Below are 19,551 nucleotides of genomic sequence, written 5' to 3'. Positions count from 1 at the left end.
ATTCACGTTTTTAGGGTGGGGGTGTTACGTGCAGCAGCCTGTGCTGTCTCTCTCTCCTGTCAGGTTTGTCTCCCTCCTCCCTCTGCCTGCTGCGCACCTGAGTGCAATCGGCACTCAGGTAGAGAGAGGAGGAGGGGATAAGAGGGACAGGGAGAGTAGAGACAGGGCTTGGCACACGGCACAGACACCAGCACAGGTGGTGAGGAGTTTTCCCCTTTTCCTCCTTTGTTCTCTTTCCCCAAGCAGGTTTTTCCCCCATGCTCATTTAGGAGCTGGGGTTTTGTTGTGTTAGTTTGTTGTTTTAGTTTGGGCTGGAGATTACCGGTAGTTACTTTATTCGTCTTTTTGTTTATTCTAGGTTTAGTTCCTTTTCAGGTAGTTTAGGGGGAGACGCTGGGAACGACGGCCCACTGCGTGGTTGGCTCAGCGTCTTCCCTCCTTTTGTTCTTTTTGGCCGGGGTCTCCAGTCCCTTTTGTTTCTCTCTTAGTTGTTTGTGTTTTGGTTAATATTTTGGGTTACAAAAATAAAGCTTGTGGGTAAACTGTTTACCTGCTGTTACTGCTTTTGGTGTGGCGTCCTCTTTTATATGTTGCAGCCTCCTGCCCCTATGGAGCCATGATTTCTGTGTTTGTATGGAGGCCGTAACAGGCAAAATCAACCCAGTCTCACTCCAAAGTCGTCCAATACTGGTGCTTGGGCAATGACTTCTGGCGTCAGACAATGATGAAAAAAAGATGACCTTTCACGTTGGCATGATACACGCGCAGTCACCGTTAACGTTTACGGGCGCCTGGCAGCGTCAGGGGTAGATACAGTGGGACAACAATTTAAGTAAAGGGGATGGAAGTCCGAGGAGGGTGGATGAGTCCAACATAAAACATAGGGGCCAGATGCATACATGATATGTATGCACACAACCATGAATATGCTACTTTACACATAGACTGGTGCTAAAGAAGAATCACACAGACTTCAGACCAGTGTCCATACAGTTTGAGCTGTGGGTGAAATGATGCTGTGAAGATTTGCACAGTAGCGAGCTCTTGGTGGATCCTGTAAAGCATCACTTTGCCAAGCAGATGAATGTAGTACACCTTCAGGTATACAGTCTCTCTCTTTCTTTCTTTCTTTCTTTCTTTCTTTCTCTCCCATTTATCATCTTTATTCTATACACTTCCATTCCATTAACTAAGATTGACATTGTGTGTCATCTACTAACACACAACAATTCAGGATGTGTGTTTATAATGTAGCTTGTCTCTGCCCATCACTGAATTCCTCTGCTGCTGAAACTCTCATCCATGCCTTCATCACATCCAGAACTGACTACTGTAATAGCAGTCTTATGGTACATTATCCAAAGTCCTAAATAAACTCAACACTCATACATTCAGAACTCTGCCACCCGTCTGCTGTATTCTATTTTCTGATTGTTTTTAACTAATGTAAAGTGTCTTTGAGTACTATGAAAAGTGCTCTATAAATAAAATGTATTATTCAATTCAATTCAAATAACTTTATTTATCCCTGAGGGGCAATTTAAGAGCAGCACACTGAGTAGTTCAGAGAAAAAACACACAAGAGACAAGACATAAATAACTACAATATAAAAACAAGGGTAAAAACACATTCTTAAAGTGCAGTGCATTAGAGTCCAGTCCAGCCCTCCTATACAGTCTCAACCTTCCTGAGAAAGGAAGGTTTGGAGGTGGGTTGGGTGTATTGACATCACTAAGGCAGCAGGTCAGTGATGGCTGTGAGTTGAGCAGGAGGACAGCTCTGGGAACAAAAGTTGCCCCCCTCCTCTGAATCCTACAGCCTGGGCAGCGAAGACAACGTCCAGATGGAAGCCACTCAAACACTGCAAACAGGGGGTGTGATGGGTCCTGAAGGATCCTACTGGCTTTCTTCAGTCTGTTGCTCGCAGAGTGTGGAGAGGGATTGTACAGGTAGACCAATGATGGAGCAGATCTTCACTACACCAAGCAGCCGGTTTCTGTTTTGAAGTGGGATTGAATGGAACCAGCATGTGAAGGAGAAGGTGATGATGCTTTCTATGAAGGAGTAGTAGAATGTTGTGAGGATGTTTTTGCTCACGCCGAAAGAGTTCAGCTTCATCAGGAGATACAGTCATTGCTGGCACTTTTTATGAATTTCATCAGAGTTGTGATCAAACTTCAGCTGGTCATCGAATACTGTGCCCAGGTACTTGTATTTCTCCACCACTTCCACAGGTTCCCCATGAATGGTGGTGACTACAGCCTCAGCCAGCTCCCTCTGTCTTTTAGAGAAGGTCACTACCATCTCTTTGGTCTTGGTTACATTCAGCTCCAGTCTTTCAGCTAGAATATGTGGCTGCAGAGTGTTAAATGCAGAGGAGAAGTCAGCAAACAGCAACCTGGCTTTTTTTTGGGTTTTCAAGATGCTCATGTATGGTGTTAATGAGAAAGGCTTTTGCATCATCCACCCCTCTCCCTGCCCGATATGCAAATTGAAGTGGATCCAGCTGACCGTCTACTGCTGTGATAATGTGATTTTTTATCACCCTCTCCAAGGCCTTCATCACAAGAGAGGTTAGGGCAACAGGCCTGTGGTTGTTCGGCACCTTTACAGTGCTTCTTTGGGGGAGGGGAATCACTGTCGAATGTTTCCACAGCTCAGGAACTGTGGAGCTGGCAACTAAACTCTGAAAGAGGAGCTGGAAGACTCCACCTAGCTGATCAGCACAGTGCTTCAGAGTTTGGCCACAGATCTTATCGGGTCCAGGTGTTGTGTTGACTTTGGTCCTTTTAAACATTCTTACCACATCTTCAGAACTAATATTAAGTGCAGAGCCACCAGTTTTTAATGAAGCCATGGCTGTTTCAAGCTGGGCACTATTGTCAGTCTCAAATCTTTTGAAAAAGGAGTTGAGGTCATTTGGCAGTGATGCTGGACTACTCTCCTCAACATGGATGGCTTTTTGAGAAGTGGAAGTTGTATTCACAGCTGCCATATTTTTGAGACCTTGCCAGGCTGCGTGCAGGTTACCACCTTTGAATTGTTGCTCAACTTTGTCCCTGTACTTCAGCTTGGCAACTTTTATGGCACGCTTCACCTCTTTGTTGATCTCTTTTTTCTCATTGTCAGAACCAGAGAAAAAGATCCTCTTTTTCCTGTTTAGGAGAGCTTTTAATTCTTTTGTCACCCATGGTTTGTTACTGGGAAAGATGGTAATTGTTTTGGTGGGATGATGTTATCCACACTGTTACGGCCCCCAGCCGTTAGTGTGTGTTATTAGTGTTGTATATTATATGTTTCGTATTTTTGCCGTGGGTTTTCCTCGTCCATTATTTTTTAGTTCAAGTGAGCGCTCCTGTTTGTTGTACAATCTTTGCTCATTGACAGGTCCCGCCGAAAGCCATTGGTCCTCCGCAGCTGCTACAGATGAACTGTCAACGAGTACGCAATGGTGCTCTGAGTGGTTTACCCTGAAGAGAAGCTTCACTTTATTTGTGTCATGTTTTTGGTTTGATTGTCCATATTGGATTGTGCCTTAACTCTTGAGCTGTAGAAAATAATTACAGCCTTTTCTTTGTAAAACGTCGTCTTCTGCCTCATTTATGTTGTGCCTCTGTTCCCCTAGCCTGGGGCATAACACACACAAAAAGAAATATATGGTGTCATAGTGTCCACCTGCTCATTGATGTTGTTGGAGGGGGCTATTAGGTTCATCCAATAAGTAGTTTCAAAGCACCCTTGTAGCCTCTCCACACTGTCACTTGTCCATTGCTTGATAGTCTTAACGACCTTCTCTGCTCTCCTCACAACAGGTAAGTATGCTGGTGCAAGCAGGATGGCGGCGTGATCAGCAGATCCAAGTGGGGGGAGGGCAACAGATTTATATGCATTAGGAACAGATCCATAGCATTTGTCAAGAGTCTTCCCCATATGGGTGGTGCAGGTGACATATTGATGAAAACCTTTGAGAAAATTTTTGTCAGCACTGCAGTGATTAAAGTCACCAAGAACAAATTTTGGAGAGTCTGGGGAGATGAGTTCAAACCTGTTGAGTGTAGACATGATGTGGTCAGAAGCTGCAGATGCCTTTGCTTTAGGATGAATATACACCAAGATAAAAAATAGCTGAGGGAATTCTCTGGGGAGTTAAAAGGGATGTAGGGCAACCGCCAGGAGTTCAACGTCCGCAGTATACAGTCTCTCCCTCTTGCCAGTCAGCTGACTGTCTCGGTCGAACCTTGTTGTCCTGTATTCGTACATGTATGTTGCATTGGCTTGTAGTTCATGTCTTGTTGTGTACTGAACGCACATTGGCTAAGATGACTGAGGGAAGCAGTTGGTGTTTACCTCTCTCCCGTTTGAGTCTGGCTCTCACTCCGCTCTTTTTCTTCCTCCCCCGCCGGGTCGTTTTCTTTCTGTTGGTATCCGAGGCATAGCTGGATGGACGGATGTGTAGTATCTCCTCTGGAATCGTCTCTTCAGGTGCTTGATTCGCGTGGAGCTGAAGCTGAAGCAGGAAGCCTCTGGAGTATGCAACACGCCTGCTGATTGCCGTGCACGACGAGTAATCCACAAAATGCACAAGTTGTAGAAGCACCACAAAACACAGTCCCAGGTAATCCATTGCACTTAAGTCACAATCCCAAAAATAAATGAAAGAGAGTAGAAGAGGTTAAAAGACAGAAGAGACTTAAAAAGAACCACTCAGCGAGCCGACCGGTCAACCGCACAAGCAGCGACCCGGAACCTATACTACTATTAGTAGTAGTAGTACTATTACTATCATTATAGTTACTAATATTATCATTATTATATCATTGACCAAACAGTGGTTACTGATTTAGAGTGATTCTTGTGAGAGCACTCATGTTTATAGAAGTTTTTATTTCATCTTTGATCTCCATTATAACATGAACAAATTCAGCAGGATAAGAAATGCAGCAGACAAAATCACATCAAACCAGCTACAAGCACAACACTGACATGAATCTCATAGACTGACTGCAGTGAAGTCATCTAAAAGGAAAGAAGGAAACTGTTTCAACTTCCTGTTATGAGCTGCTGATGGTGTTGCAGGGCTGACTGCACCAGTGATGACACAGTCTACCCTGTTTTGTGTGTGTGTGTGTGTGTGTGTGTGTGTGTGCGCGTGCGTGCGTGCGTGTGTGCGTGCGTGCGTGTGTGCTCTTGTACATGCTACTTAGTGAGGACCAAAATATGTATTTGGTCCTCACTTCCTTAAAGGCTTGTTTAAAGGGATAGTGCACCCAAAAATGAAAAGGAAGCCATTATCTACTCACCCATATGCAGAGGGAGGCTCAGGTGAAGTTTCAGAGTCCTCACAACGCGGAGATCCAAGGGGAGAGGGGGTAGCAACACAACTCCACCTAATGGAGGCTTACAGCGCCCAAGATTCAAATGTCCAAAAACACGTGTAATCCGACTTTTTATGTCAGGGCTTCAGGACACTTAGATCACTACGGACAAGCAGTATGGAGATATTTTGTGGTTTCAGTTATGTGTTTTTGGACGTTTGAATCTGGGGTAACTTAAGCCTCCATTAGGTAGAGCTGTGTTGCTACCCCCTCTCCCCTTGGATCTCGGCAAGTGTTGTGAGGACTCTGAAACTTCACCTGAGCCTCCCTCGGCATATGCACTTATCCAGACTTTATGCAACAGAAATCACATTCACATAGACTCATTTACAAACAGGCTTTCAACAGAGCTACACCCAAGATGCAAATCAAAGTTTCCGCTTCTCTTCCTTTGTCTTTGTCCTGAAAACACAGTCAGACAAAACCTCCCCTGATCTGAAGCCAGCTTTGATTCGGCCACCTTTTAGTTCTCTGTTGTCAGCCATTTTGTTTTGTAGGCCAAACGGCCCTTTGATTACCACACACCTTTGTCTCTCGCTCTCTCGCTCTCTCTCTCTCTCTCTCTCTCGCACACACACACACACACACACCAAGCTTGTATATAGATATTTAGCTAGAATTTGTGTGTTTTGGTTTTGCTTTACTTACTTACTTACGTAATGAATAAATATAATTTTTTGGAATCATACCTGCTGTCTGTTTAATATTGCACAAGAGTGAGTGAATAGTTAACCTCTGCTATGCCAAGAACTCTGAAATCCTTCAGGCTTTACTGTTAATTTTGGTTATGGTTATTAATTTAATTATAAATCAAAAATTCCAAATAGTTTAGTGTATTTTATGAGACTGATATCTTTAACTGGCTATCATTTTTGCCTTTTCTGGAATGGTGCCCCACGAGGTGTTGTAAATTATGTAAATCAAGTCACATTATTTAACATAATCAATAATTATTATTAATAATGATTAATTATTTCCGATCCCAACACACACACACACACACACACACACACACACACACTTAAATACAGAATTAATTTCAAAATACTGCCATTTGTTTTTTAAGCCTTAAATGGATTAGCTCCATAATATATTACCAACCTGCTAACTCCATAATTTTAAATCACATTTTTAACATTCTCTTCCTGTTTTTGTTTTTTTTGTTGTTGTTTTTTTCTTTCATTACATTGCTCTTGCTTTTATCATGTGAGTTGTTTTGAGTCTTTATGAATCTTTTACTTCTTCAGTCATGTAAACTTTGTGTTGGGGCAGATCCTAACCTATCTGCCCTGACTGCAAAGCACTTTGGTTCAACTCCTGTTGTTTTTAAATGTGCTATATAATTAAAAGTGACTTGACTTGACAATGTAGTACCTTGATGCAGGTGTTCTCACCTTGCCTTTCTTGCTTATCTTGCTTCGGAGGTAGCTGAATGTCCGACTAATTTTAGGTCCCCCTTTTCCTTCAGTGTCACTCCGCAAAGGGCCCGGCTCCTCCTCTGAAATACTGACCAACACACACACCATTACGGAGCCAGTCTGCTCCAATACACGCAACAAAAGGAGTGAAAAGTTTGCTCATTTTAATATAATTGAATACTTTTTGGTAGTGGGTTCCACGTAGATACAGCAATCTATAGAAATATTTGTATTTAAAGTAATTCTAGGGTTCCCACACATTTTCATGGGCTAAATTACAAAACTTTTCCATGACTTTTCAAGGACCCATAATAAAATTCCCATGACCAACAAAAACAGAAATGTACAGTATACTTTACTTCAAATGTTAATTATATTAATATAGGTGGTCAGTGGACCCAGAGCAGTAGAGCTCCCAGCACTGGAAAGTAACAGCCAACAGTACAGTTAGCCCACTGGTTAATTTGTTCACGAAAAAAAACATAACGCTCTGTACCTTGGAATGACTCTACTTTCAAAGCAGTTAAAACAAAACCAAAGTACGCAATGGTGCTCTGAGTGAAAAATGAACACCCAGGCTGCCCATGTCAATTGCTCCATCTCAAAAATTGTTATGATGTAAAAATGCTGGGGCATAGCTATGGAAACTTTGGGGTTAAAAACCCTACATGTTACATCACACTGTCACAACATTTTTCTAGCCTCACTTGTCCGACGGTATTTATATTATCATATATAATAAATTATGTTATATAATATGTAATATTATATAGTACATTATTTCAGATTTGAACTCTATTCAAACACAATTCCAGCTAGCTGACATATATGAATGGAGAGACTGATGGCATGGACAAAATGAAGAAACATACATGATGACAAAGTGTGTCACACATCAACACATTTTAGAGCTATGTTACTTCAGCAGCTACAGAAAATAAATTGCTGATATGTAACATTACTTGGAAGGATATCTACAGATGATTACTGTGACAATGAATTCCATTACACAAAACAAGATTCAATGACTTCCAAAACATTCAAGGATTTTACAAATTCTATGACTTTTCCAGTCCCGGAAAACGAGACCAGGGAATTCAATGTCTTTTCCAGGTTTTCCATGACTGTGGGAATCCTGTAATTCCATTAGAGTTACTGGCCTAGTGGAAATTGCATTACTGCACTAAACAAAAATAAAATCTCAGCAAAACTGTGGTACCCTGTATTTAATAGCAGTCTGTGTCTATATTTGGAAAGTTACTGACTTCAGCTGCAAGAGTATGGTTTACAATATAAGAATACTGTAGAAGCATTAATGCATGAAACAACACAGTAAAATAAGCTTCATCAGTTTCCTTTCTTACCTGTATTCTAGCGACCCGGAGTTACTGGACAAGGAGCTCACCCCTACAGTAAAGAGGACAGACATCATCTGATCAAGACAACACAGCTTCATGGCAATATCATTCATATAACACCTCCAACAAAGTGTTCAAAGTCAGATTTACTTATTAAAGGAAATGACTGCTTCAGAATGAAAATACAGATAGTATGTAGTATTATGCTATAAAAGTGGAGTAAATTATGTCTTTTCAAGTCAATTTTGCATGCCGCGGCTTCAGAGCACTTGGATTACGACAGACGAACCGTTCTGACGTTTTTGAAACGCATTAGTGGGTTCCGTGCACTTCAAGTGTATGGAAAAATCCAGCTGGCTGTTATCCTCCAATACCCCGAACGAGTTTTGTGGATTAAAAAACTACACTGGACTTCTTGTCGGCATGAGGGTGAGTAAGTACTGTCTGTATTTTCATTCTAAATTGGCCATTTCCTTTAAATCTGGTCCAGCAAAATGACAGTTTAAGTAAAGAGATAAAGTGCTGTTATAGACATAAAGCTAACAAAAGTTAACCAAGGAAAAAAGAGGGAAGACATGTGGGCTCAAGAATATTATCAGTGATGGAATGAGAAGAAGACAACACTGCTACAGGACCACCTTTCCATGTAGCAATTGTAAAACGAATATGTTGCTAGGGCTGGGCGATGTGGCTTAAAATAATACTGCACTATTTTTAGGGTTATTTATATATTATATTGCAATATTTTGAAAACTCATTCAAAATAGTGCAGACTACTAAAGACCTACAGGCACAAAGACACATGCTTCCTCTGCTCACTCTATTGTTAATCTAATCAAATTTAACTGTTAGTCAGCCAATCAGCGACTAGAGCTGGTCCTTATGAAGAGTTGGGCATGAGATAGTTGAGTCATGAGCACAATGGCAGACTGACAAAGTTTGGAGACAACTGAAAAACGGCCTAGCAAAAGAAAACGAGCTCCTCTGTCTGAGGAGGCAAAGAAGAGCAAAAAGGAGAGTGATAAGAGAAGCGGAAAAACAAGAGTAAACCTCAGGCAGGCGTTCAAGAGATGGAGGGAGCTCCATGACCAAAGAGGCTTCAAAACCGATGTCCAGCTAGCTTTCTCTCTAATGGATCAATAAGTAACACGGCTAAATGTTAGCTAGATGAGAGAGAACTGTACTGTACTGGCTGCTAGTTAATTCCTAGCTGGCCAGTATTGCAAATTGCTGCAACCAGGGACCAGGTAGCAAGTGTTGATCAGCTGACATCCTCGTTGCCGTTCTACGGCAGCCCTCTGACAGTGATACCCCCCTCCGTTCCTTCTGTTGACTTCTCACAGAGGCAGCTATCGACGGACATCGCCCAGCTAAGTTACGCCCAGCTAAGTGAACACTGGACTTTGTTTCCCATTCAATTTGAGCTCCAACCGGCCGCATCGTGTCCATACGGTACCGTTTATTCTAGAATCGGGACTGTTTACATGTGCATATTGATATAATTTACTGTGAGTTGTTTGTACTGGTACTGTGCATTCTGGTATAATTATTTGCATTACTATTTGTTTTTTCTTCAGATAAATCTGATAATTGTTGCTTGGTCTCTTTACTCATTTATTTAGTATAGTGTCCACACACCTTCTAATTCTACATATACATAGAGGTATACTGGTGGCTTTACAGCCTACATTTTATTGATTATCTCTGATCCCCACGGTCAATTTGGTCGTTGCGACAGTGCGACGCAACACCACTGACGCTAGGTGGTGCCAAGCTAAAAAAAAGAAACGAATCCTATCTGTTGCCTCTTTAATGTGGAAATTTCTTGTTTATAGTTTACAGTATATGAGGTGTACAAACTTTTCATACTGTACATTTTATAGCCTTAATCTACACACAGTAAATTAATATTCGATTTTTGTGTTTTTAATTAAGAGTTTTACTTGATAGATTCCTGTGCTTCCTGGATGACAATAAACTTGAACTTGAAGAAGATCGTGAGATGCATTTGAAAGGTAGTAATTGGACCTTGACTTGAGATTTGTTAAACTACTGTTTCCAAGAATAACAATGAATATTTATGTCCAAAAGTTCACACATTTGACTCATACAAAAGCAGACCATTGGGATGGTGGATTTGTGCTGTTAAGGTATTGGTGAGAATTGAAATCTGATCCAGGAAGTTCATTCAGAGTAACTGATTGACGCGTTTAAAGGTTTATCTCACACCAAATAATGCACTACGGTTTGTAATATGATGAAATGGAATTTTACAACTCTGGATAGATATCATGGTGGAAATGTTTCTTTTGTCCCAATGATCGATGGAAATACAGTGATCTCAATATAACATAATCTATTAGGAATGTGTGTTTGTATGTATGTAACTGGCCAACAGAGCACCTTGCCCGATGACATCACATTGCCTTGCAGCAGAGATTGAGCCTGGTATCACTTGTTTGCCAGAGCCTTCTGCATTGCACAGATGTGAAACTGATCCTCTCATCTTCAAGCATTCTTGGTAAGACGGTAAATATCCCCATGGTTTTCTCAAAAGCTTTCCTTTGAAGGTAAAGTAATTAAAGGTTTTGGTGTGTTTAATATAGAGTAGGTCTGAAGATGGGCTTTCATTGTAGTAAAAGTAGGTCATCTGTAAATGTTTCAGTGGTGGTGACAAGGTGTTCAGGACAGGGTAGCTTAATAGTGGGGAGAATTAAATGGACAGAGGAGACACTTCTTTATTGTTCCACAATCCAGAGAACTCCTACACAAACAGATGCTTTTAGGTTGAGCTGTAAAAAGCTGATGGCTTTGGGAACCAGAAAGTGTCTTTTCTAACCATCAATCCTGCAGTTCCAGGAGGAAGTGAACACGTTTTAGTGAGCACTAGTGAGTTTTTGTTGGACAGTGTTACAAGACACCACACTGACAGAGGAAACATGGGACTACCACTTTATTCATCATACTTACTCCCCCTCTCCTCTTCTTCACTGGAGGAAGAGCAAATAGAAAAGAAGGGTCTATTTTTGGGGTAGAGCAGTGAGATACTGAGGGAGAAGCTGACTCGTCGCTTTGATCGAGGAAATCCATTCACTACAAGGTATCAATGGGATGTAGCAGGATGAACAAGAAAGCAAAAGAACAATCTTACTGTATACTGTAAGTTCAAGAGTGCAACTTCAAAACTATGGACAGGTGCAGTAGCGGCTCGTGGTGAAATTGGGTGGGAGGGCTAACGCATTAGGCCTATGGCCTATACTGATCAATATTCGAGCTGCAGTTAACAGTAACATCACACTGAGATACAGTACCAGGTTACAGCAACAATGCACTTCAACAAAACTAGAGAATTAGGCTAACGACGGCCTTTCTGGGGATGCAAACAGGTTAATCACCAAGTTATTAAGTCAGATGATTTTTGGATGAGGTCGATACTTCGCAATTCGCAAGACTCAACGCTCACTCTCCCACTACAGTAACAGTAGGCAGGCCCTCACCATACTTCCATGCACTGTCATTGGCCAAAAGTCAGTGGCCTGGGCTGAATTATTTTAGCCCAGCTGGACAGTAAATCAAGGGGGCTTGTCACAACACCTGTCACTCAGGATGTGACAACAATGATTGGAAGCTGATTCTAGAGTATGGGCTGCAAAAAAATCAGCCCATTTAGATAAATCCTACGTTTTTGTGACTATTTTAGTGCTGTTGCTGCTATAGGTTCCACCAAAAACAATCAGTTCCAAGGTTCAATAACTAATATTTTAATATTTTCTTTAATTTAATAATTTTCTTGTCTTTATTGTAAAGGTTAGGCAGGGCTTAGCCCTGCTAGCCCATTTATAACAGCCGTCTCTGGACAGGTGACAGAATGAAGGGATGAAGTAAAAGATAAAAAGAGAAGGGCAATTAAAAAAAACAGATTGTTTATAAGCAGAAACTCACCATCTATATCACGCTGATTGATGGCAACCATGGAGATGGATTTGATGAGGGATTGGTGATGGAACATGGCAGGACAGCTGTTTGTCACTGACAGTACTTGATGTGATGGCTGAAAAACATAAATATAAATATATATAACAATATAAATATATATATACATTTATACACACTGATACAAAAGACTATATATATATGTATATATAGAACCCTCAGGATGATATATATATATATATATATATATATATATATATATATATATATATATATATATTTATATATATACAGTACAGGCCAAAAGTTTGGACACACCTTCTCATTTAATGCGTTTTCTTTATTTTCATGACTATTTACATTGTAGATTCTCACTGAAGGCATCAAAACTATGAATGAACACGTGGAGTTATGTACTTAACAAAAAAAGGTGAAATAACTGAAAACATGTTTTATATTCTAGTTTCTTCAAAATAGCCACCCTTTGCTCTGATTACTGCTTTGCACACTCTTGGCATTCTCTCGATGAGCTTCAAGAGGTAGTCACCTGAAATGGTTTTCCAACAGTCTTGAAGGAGTTCCCAGAGGTGTTTAGCACTTGTTGGCCCCTTTGCCTTCACTCTGCGGTCCAGCTCACCCCAAACCATCTCGATTGGGTTCAGGTCCAGTGACTGTGGAGGCCAGGTCATCTGCCGCAGCACTCCATCACTCTCCTTCTTGGTCAAATAGCCCTTACACAGCCTGGAGGTGTGTTTGGGGTCATTGTCCTGTTGAAAAATAAATGATCGTCCAACTAAACGCAAACCGGATGGGATGGCATGTCGCTGCAGGATGCTGTGGTAGCCATGCTGGTTCAGTGTGCCTTCAATTTTGAATAAATCCCCAACAGTGTCACCAGCAAAACACCCCCACAGCATCACACCTCCTCCTCCATGCTTCACAGTGGGAACCAGGCATGTGGAATCCATCCGTTCACCTTTTCTGTGTCTCACAAAGACACGGCGGTTGGAAGCAAAGATCTTAAATTTGGACTCATCAGACCAAAGCACAGATTTCCACTGGTCTAATGTCCATTCCTTGTGTTTCTTGGCCCAAACAAATCTCTTCTGCTTGTTGCCTCTCCTTAGCAGTGGTTTCCTAGCAGCTATTTGACCATGAAGGCCTGATTCGCGCAGTCTCCTCTTAACAGTTGTTCTAGAGATGGGTCTGCTGCTAGAACTCTGTGTGGCATTCATCTGGTCTCTGATCTGAGCTGCTGTTAACTTGCGATTTCTGAGGCTGGTGACTCGGATGAACTTATCCTCAGAAGCAGAGGTGACTCTTGGTCTTCCTTTCCTGGGTCGGTCCTCATGTGTGCCAGTTTCGTTGTAGCGCTTGATGGTTTTTGCGACTCCACTTGGGGACACATTTAAAGTTTTTGCAATTTTCCGGACTGACTGACCTTCATTTCTTAAAGTAATGATGGCCACTCGTTTTTCTTTAGTTAGCTGATTGGTTCTTGCCATAATATGAATTTTAACAGTTGTCCAATAGGGCTGTCGGCTGTGTATTAACCTGACTTCTGCACAGCACAACTGATGGTCCCAACCCCATTGATAAAGCAAGAAATTCCACTAATTAACCCTGATAAGGCACACCTGTGAAGTGGAAACCATTGCAAGTGACTACCTCTTGAAGCTCATCAAGAGAATGCCAAGAGTGTGCAAAGCAGTAATCAGAGCAAAGGGTGGCTATTTTGAAGAAACTAGAATATAAAACATGTTTTCAGTTATTTCACCTTTTTTTGTTAAGTACATAACTCCACATGTGTTCATTCATAGTTTTGATGCCTTCAGTGAGAATCTACAATGTAAATAGTCATGAAAATAAAGAAAACGCATTGAATGAGAAGGTGTGTCCAAACTTTTGGCCTGTACTGTATATATATATATATATATATATATATATCATCCTGAGGGTTCTGCAGAGTATCTTAGCTCTTCCTAGGACTGCACACTTCTGGACTGAGGCTTCAGATGTTGTTCCTGGAATCTACCAGAGCCACTCTTTGGGGGTCACTGCCCCAAGTGCTCCTACTACCAAGGAGACCATGTCAACTTCGACCTTCCACATCTGTTCCAGCTGTTCTTTCAACCCTTGATACTTCTCTACCTTCTTGTGTTCCTTCTTTCTGATGTTGCTGTCGGCTAGTATCACCACATCTACCACCACTGCCCTCTGGTGTTTGTCAACCACCAGTATGTCCGGTTGGTTAGCCAGCAGCTGTTTGTCAGTCTGGAAGCTGAAGTCCCACAGGATCTTAGCCTTGTTGCTCTCAACCACCTTTGGTGATGTGTCCCATCAGGATTTGGGTACGTTGAGTCCATACTGGGTACAAATTTTCCTGTACACTATCCCAGCCACTTGGTTGTGCCTCTCCATTAGGGATGCACCAAAATGAAAATTTGTGGCCGAAGCCGAATATTATTAAACGCTTGGCCGAATACCGAGTACCAAATACCGAATATCATTGTTTAGTTTTTCATTAGTTTTTGCAGATGAACCCCCTCCAGATTAGTGTTGTCATGGTACCGAAATTGGGACCCACTGTATGACACCAATGAAAATATCATGGTTCTGAGTAGTATCACAATACCACAGCGAAAATGAGGCAGATGTGCCTTTTGTCATTTATAAAAAGATAAATCTCTTTTCTATAATACATCAATGATATTTCAATGGAATAAATTACTTATTGACTTTTTCATACTTCAAAAACAGCATCAATCAGTGATTAACATAGGAAGGAACAAAATAAAATAAATAAATAAAATAAAAATCAGCCAGCCACCCTCCTCCCCTGACAGGTCCCTTCATAAGTAACGAACAGTCCCTAAAGTGCGGTGAGGTTTGTGGGCCACTACTGCCAGAAAGAGTAATGTGAACGGCTCGTTTCTCCTCTGACACGTCACATACCTGTGTTCAGCTGGCTCGGCTGTTCAGGTACTTCTGGGCAGTCATGACGCCAAGAAGAGGATATTATTGGAACCGACTTCTCCGCCGCTGGTAAGCCGATGGCCGCCGTATCTGTGTCTGTGACCCCCGTTCAACCCACAACCGGTGGGATTCGCCTTTTGTTTCTGCTGGTGGTTGAAATCTGTAGGCTGCTCGCACAGCGTGCTGAATGATTTAAGCCTATTTTGCTCGCTCAAAACTATTTTTAGTCGCAAATGTGGTGATGGACGGATCGCCACACTGCCGACATTTTATTCCACCCGTCACGGCACGCCACTTGATTGCGTTATCAAAACAAGCCGCTATTATTCTGCCTTGCTTTTAACTTATTCCACTGAATACCGAATGTGTGTTTTTTTGCAGCATTCGGCCGAATATATTCGGTTACCAAATATTCGGTGCATCCCTACTCTCCATGTACGCTGATCCTGCTTGCATTTTACACCCTGCCACTATGTGCTGGACCGTCTCAAGGGAATCTTTGCACAGCCTTCACTTTGGGTCTGATCTGCTGCGGTAGACCCTGGTCTCTATGGCTCTTGTGCTTTGGGCCTGTTCTTGTGCTGCGACGATTAGTGCCTCTGTGCTGTCTGTCAGTCCAGCATTCTACAGCCACTGGAAGTTCTTCTTGATATCAGCCACTTCCTCGATCTGACGGTGGTATGCACCATGTAGTGGCTTGTCCCTCCATGTTGTTTGCTCCTCCACCTCTTTGTTCTCATCTGGTTTCTGTTGTCTGGGGCATTCACTTAGTAGCTCATCCTTTGGGTCCCTTTTCTTGATGTATTCCTGGAGTTTGGTTGTTTAATCCTAGATAGTGGCTCTGATGCTTACTAGTCCTCGGCCTCCCTCTTTCCCCTTAAGCCTCAGGGTGCTGGACTTGGGGTGGAACCCTCCATGCATGGTGAGGAGCTTTCTTGTCTTGATATCTGTGGCTTCTATCTCCTCCTTTGGCAAGCTTATGATCCCAGCTGGGTTTCTGATGACTGGCAGTGGGTACATGTTGATGGCTCGGACCTTGTTCTGACCATTCAGCTGACTTCTCAGGACTTGCCTCACTTTCTGGAAGTATTTGTGGTTGTGGTCGACTTCCTTGTGGCCTCCTCATGATTTCCCAAGGTACTTGTAGCTGTCATGATATCTCCTATGTTGCCCTCTGGTAGGTCAACTATATATGCAGCAAAGGGCTGTAGGTTGGAAAAGAACCTACTGCAGCTGCAGCAAGGACAAAGCCTTGTACATGGGGCACCTGCACTCTCAGGTGGGCTAGTGGGCAATATAATCTTACCTAGAAAATTCATGGTTTTGTTACTGAAGAGACCTGGTTTTATATGCATTAGAGCAAAATAATGTTCTGTTAATCTGAATGAAGCTCTTTTTTATAAAAACAGCATCTGGTTCCAAGCTTAGACAGACATCCCAGAGTTGTGGAACAGAAAACTCCTTTGTGGTTCAACAGAGCTATTGGGAGTAAATTTGGGCAAATTATTGTGTATACTCCTCTTATCTTTTATTCTGAAAAACCCAACATGACCAGGAAGTTAGATTTAGCTTTTTCCTGTGCTCACTGCAATTTGTTTCTAGGGGATGCATGAATGCTTACAAACACCAAAGTGAAGCATGAATGTTTAAGCTCCAGCTGAGCTGCTGCCCGCAGGCTGCTCACCAAACTCATTTCGCATATAAGAATTCATAGGTCTTTTTGCCAGGAGGCACAAGTCCATCAGAAAGAATATAAACACACACACCTGGCTATCGATGCTGTTTCTGTCTCTTTCCTGCTCCTCCTCAGTGAGGGAAACCAATGAGCCTCTCTCCTGGCTGTCCAGATGTAAACTCGTCCCAGTAGACCTCTCCTCATGATCACTGATGCTTGGACACTGAGTCTGGACTGATCCCTTCTCCACCTCTAGACCCTCCAGGCTGTAGCTGGGTGCAAGGAGACAACACAGACATATAACCAGTGGCGCCGTATAGAGACAGAGCGCAACGCGTCATAATCTGAAAGCCACGCCCCCAAAGGGGAAACGAAGCCCGCTTTCCCCTCCGCTTCGCTCGTTCGCTGTCATTCTGCCTCCGCAGCCGCGCCTTCAAGTCTCCACAACTGAATTGCTAGCTAGCTAGCTAAAATTATTAGCTAAAGATAGCTAATATTTAGCTAATAATAAGATGGCAAAGGATTATTTTAGCACGCTATGCCTACCAGAGAGGCAACGGTATATTGATAAGCTTAATATTGCTGGTCGACCACAGTGTCCATTCTCCTTACCTTGCTCGTCTTGGAAAAAACATGAGCAGAAATCAGTCAGTTAACTAAATCGACCGCTACTCCCCCATCTCCACATTCTCCCCTTACTGCAGTCCGAGCATGATGTGGAGATTCTTTTTTAAGAAGATGAGCATTTCCGCATGCTCAGCCGTCAGCCTGATAAAAGCTAAGCTCTGGGTTTTTATTGGCCGTGCAGCCCACCACACAGCAACTTCTCGGCATTTGGACTTAGGGAAAACTCAACAGGCTGGAAACGGAGGGGGTAAGTGTGAGGGGAAAACGGGCCTCATTTCCCCTTTGGGGGCGTGACTTTCAGATTATGACGCGTTGTGCTCTGTCTCTATAAGGGGAAAAGTTAGGACAATTCAACCATCATCATTAAGATTATTTTTTCAAATACAGTAATAAAGCTAAAGTAAAAGTTATATATCCCCATTGACCAAAAAGTAAACATCCATATTGGCTGACCACCCCCCTGTATCTGCATGAAATGGTTTGGTCCTGCCTTAGCGCACTGACGATGATGGTGCCTAGTAGCAGTCAGCAGTTGCGCTAGATCGCTACAGTCATCATCATGCTACCTAGTAATAAAAGAAAATCCGGTTTTCAAAAAAGAAAATAGAGAAAGGAGAGAGAGGAAAGGCAAAAGAAAGGGAGTCAACCAAGTTTGTGACCCAGTTTTTCTCCAAGAAAGGTGGGTAGCCTATAGGGTAAACATCCCTATTAAGCCCACGTACCATATAAGCCCACTTGTGACTTCTGAGTCAAAGAAACAAAAACAAAACTACATCACCAATTTTGCTGTGTCATGGTTCTTCCAATGAAGCTGCTTGTTACATAAATTATACTTTTTATTGTAAGCCAATCAGATTTGTGGATATTGAGTTATCAAAGCACATGTGACATGTGCCTGCTGCTCCCAGAAGAAGTTACAAAAAAACTTTTGGTGCCCTCAGAAAACAGCATTTTTTCCATATTTCTACTCTTTCTTCTCATTTTTTATCAAAATTTAAGAGATTAGTGCTTTGAATAAAACATATGTTAGAATATTACTCAAATTACAAATATTTTTGTATGCAGAATATATTATTATACTGTTAAATAGATAATAAATGTGTATATTTATTCATATTTATTTTTTAATTAACATTTTTACCAAGTGGACTTAAAGGGTACACTAGCAAAAAAATCACACTGTTCAGGGTGGATGTAAATGAGTATAGCTAATTACTTCAGCGCGTGATCAATTGATACTTTCCATGTTATGTTAGTGCAGCATATATAGATTCATTTCATATAGTTGTTTTGTTAATGTCATGTATGTAGAATAAAATATTCTGAATTTTAACCAGAAATTCACTTATGTTCCCTTTAAGCCCACCTGCTCCTATTAAGCCCACTTGACAGTTTCAATGGAGATTTTCTCCCTTTTGACTTTTGAACCATTTTCCTGCCTAACTTTGACCTCACCTAATCAATCAGCTCCATAATTCAGATACTTAAATATCATTATATCATCATTTATTCTCCTTGAAATATTAGTATTGAACCTGGTAACTGTTTTTCTTTTAGTCATTAGGTCTTCAGAAATCTTGATAAAAACATCTCCACTTTCAACCAGCTGGCTGGATAAGAAATTTTGGCCAATTCTAAATGCCAACAGTACAAGGTATGATAGAGATACAGACAAAATGACAACACATATTGAAAGATGAAGTATTGAAGATTAATTTCCATTATAATTTTGATTTTGTTCATGAATAGTTTTTTGGTACATTCCAAAATGTTTCGCTTTTTCTGTGTTGACAACACAGCAAAAGGACTGATCATGTCTATTTCAAATGACATTTACAGGTCAGAGGATAGGAGTGGAGAGAAAATGAAAATAGCTATTGAGAGCTAAGAGATTACAGATTTTAATAGAACAAGTTTGGATTCTTAAGATTTTTGAATATATATATTGATCAACAAATCATGAAGTGGGCTTATTTGGAACACCCATGGGCTTAAAGTGTACATTAAGTACCCATTAAGCCCATGCCAGACTTTTGACATATTTTGACAAATTAAACAATAAAAGCATTAAAAATTGGCATAAATGAATTATTGACACTTCAAATGATTTTTTATGTTAGTTTGTTTGTTTTAACTAAAATTTTCTCACTGAAATTGGGGCGGTATATATTAAAAATGTCTGAAAAGC

General features: G+C 41.4%; 1 protein-coding gene and 1 pseudogene across 8 annotated transcripts in view; both read right to left on the bottom strand.

The window, feature by feature from the left end:
• Positions 1-19,551, bottom strand: part of akap13b (A-kinase anchoring protein 13b) — a 207,203-nt gene that overhangs the window by 85,202 nt on the left and 102,450 nt on the right. For all 8 annotated transcript variants that reach the window (XM_078168284.1, XM_078168285.1, XM_078168282.1 and 5 more), the window contains 4 exons: positions 16,828-17,008; positions 12,095-12,203; positions 8,159-8,201; positions 6,771-6,882 (listed from right to left, as the gene is read on the bottom strand). In XM_078168284.1, coding sequence (XP_078024410.1) covers positions 6,771-6,882; positions 8,159-8,201; positions 12,095-12,203; positions 16,828-17,008 — 445 coding nt within the window. The remainder of the gene's footprint in view (positions 1-6,770; positions 6,883-8,158; positions 8,202-12,094; positions 12,204-16,827; positions 17,009-19,551) is intronic.
• On the bottom strand, positions 14,042-16,081 carry LOC144463564 (uncharacterized; annotated as a pseudogene).

The sequence above is a fragment of the Epinephelus lanceolatus genome, chromosome 5, assembly GCF_041903045.1.
Source record: "Epinephelus lanceolatus isolate andai-2023 chromosome 5, ASM4190304v1, whole genome shotgun sequence".
Classification (NCBI taxonomy): Eukaryota; Metazoa; Chordata; class Actinopteri; order Perciformes; family Serranidae; genus Epinephelus; species Epinephelus lanceolatus.
Note: the sequence above shows the minus strand (reverse complement) of the source record. Positions and strands in the feature narration are given on the sequence as shown.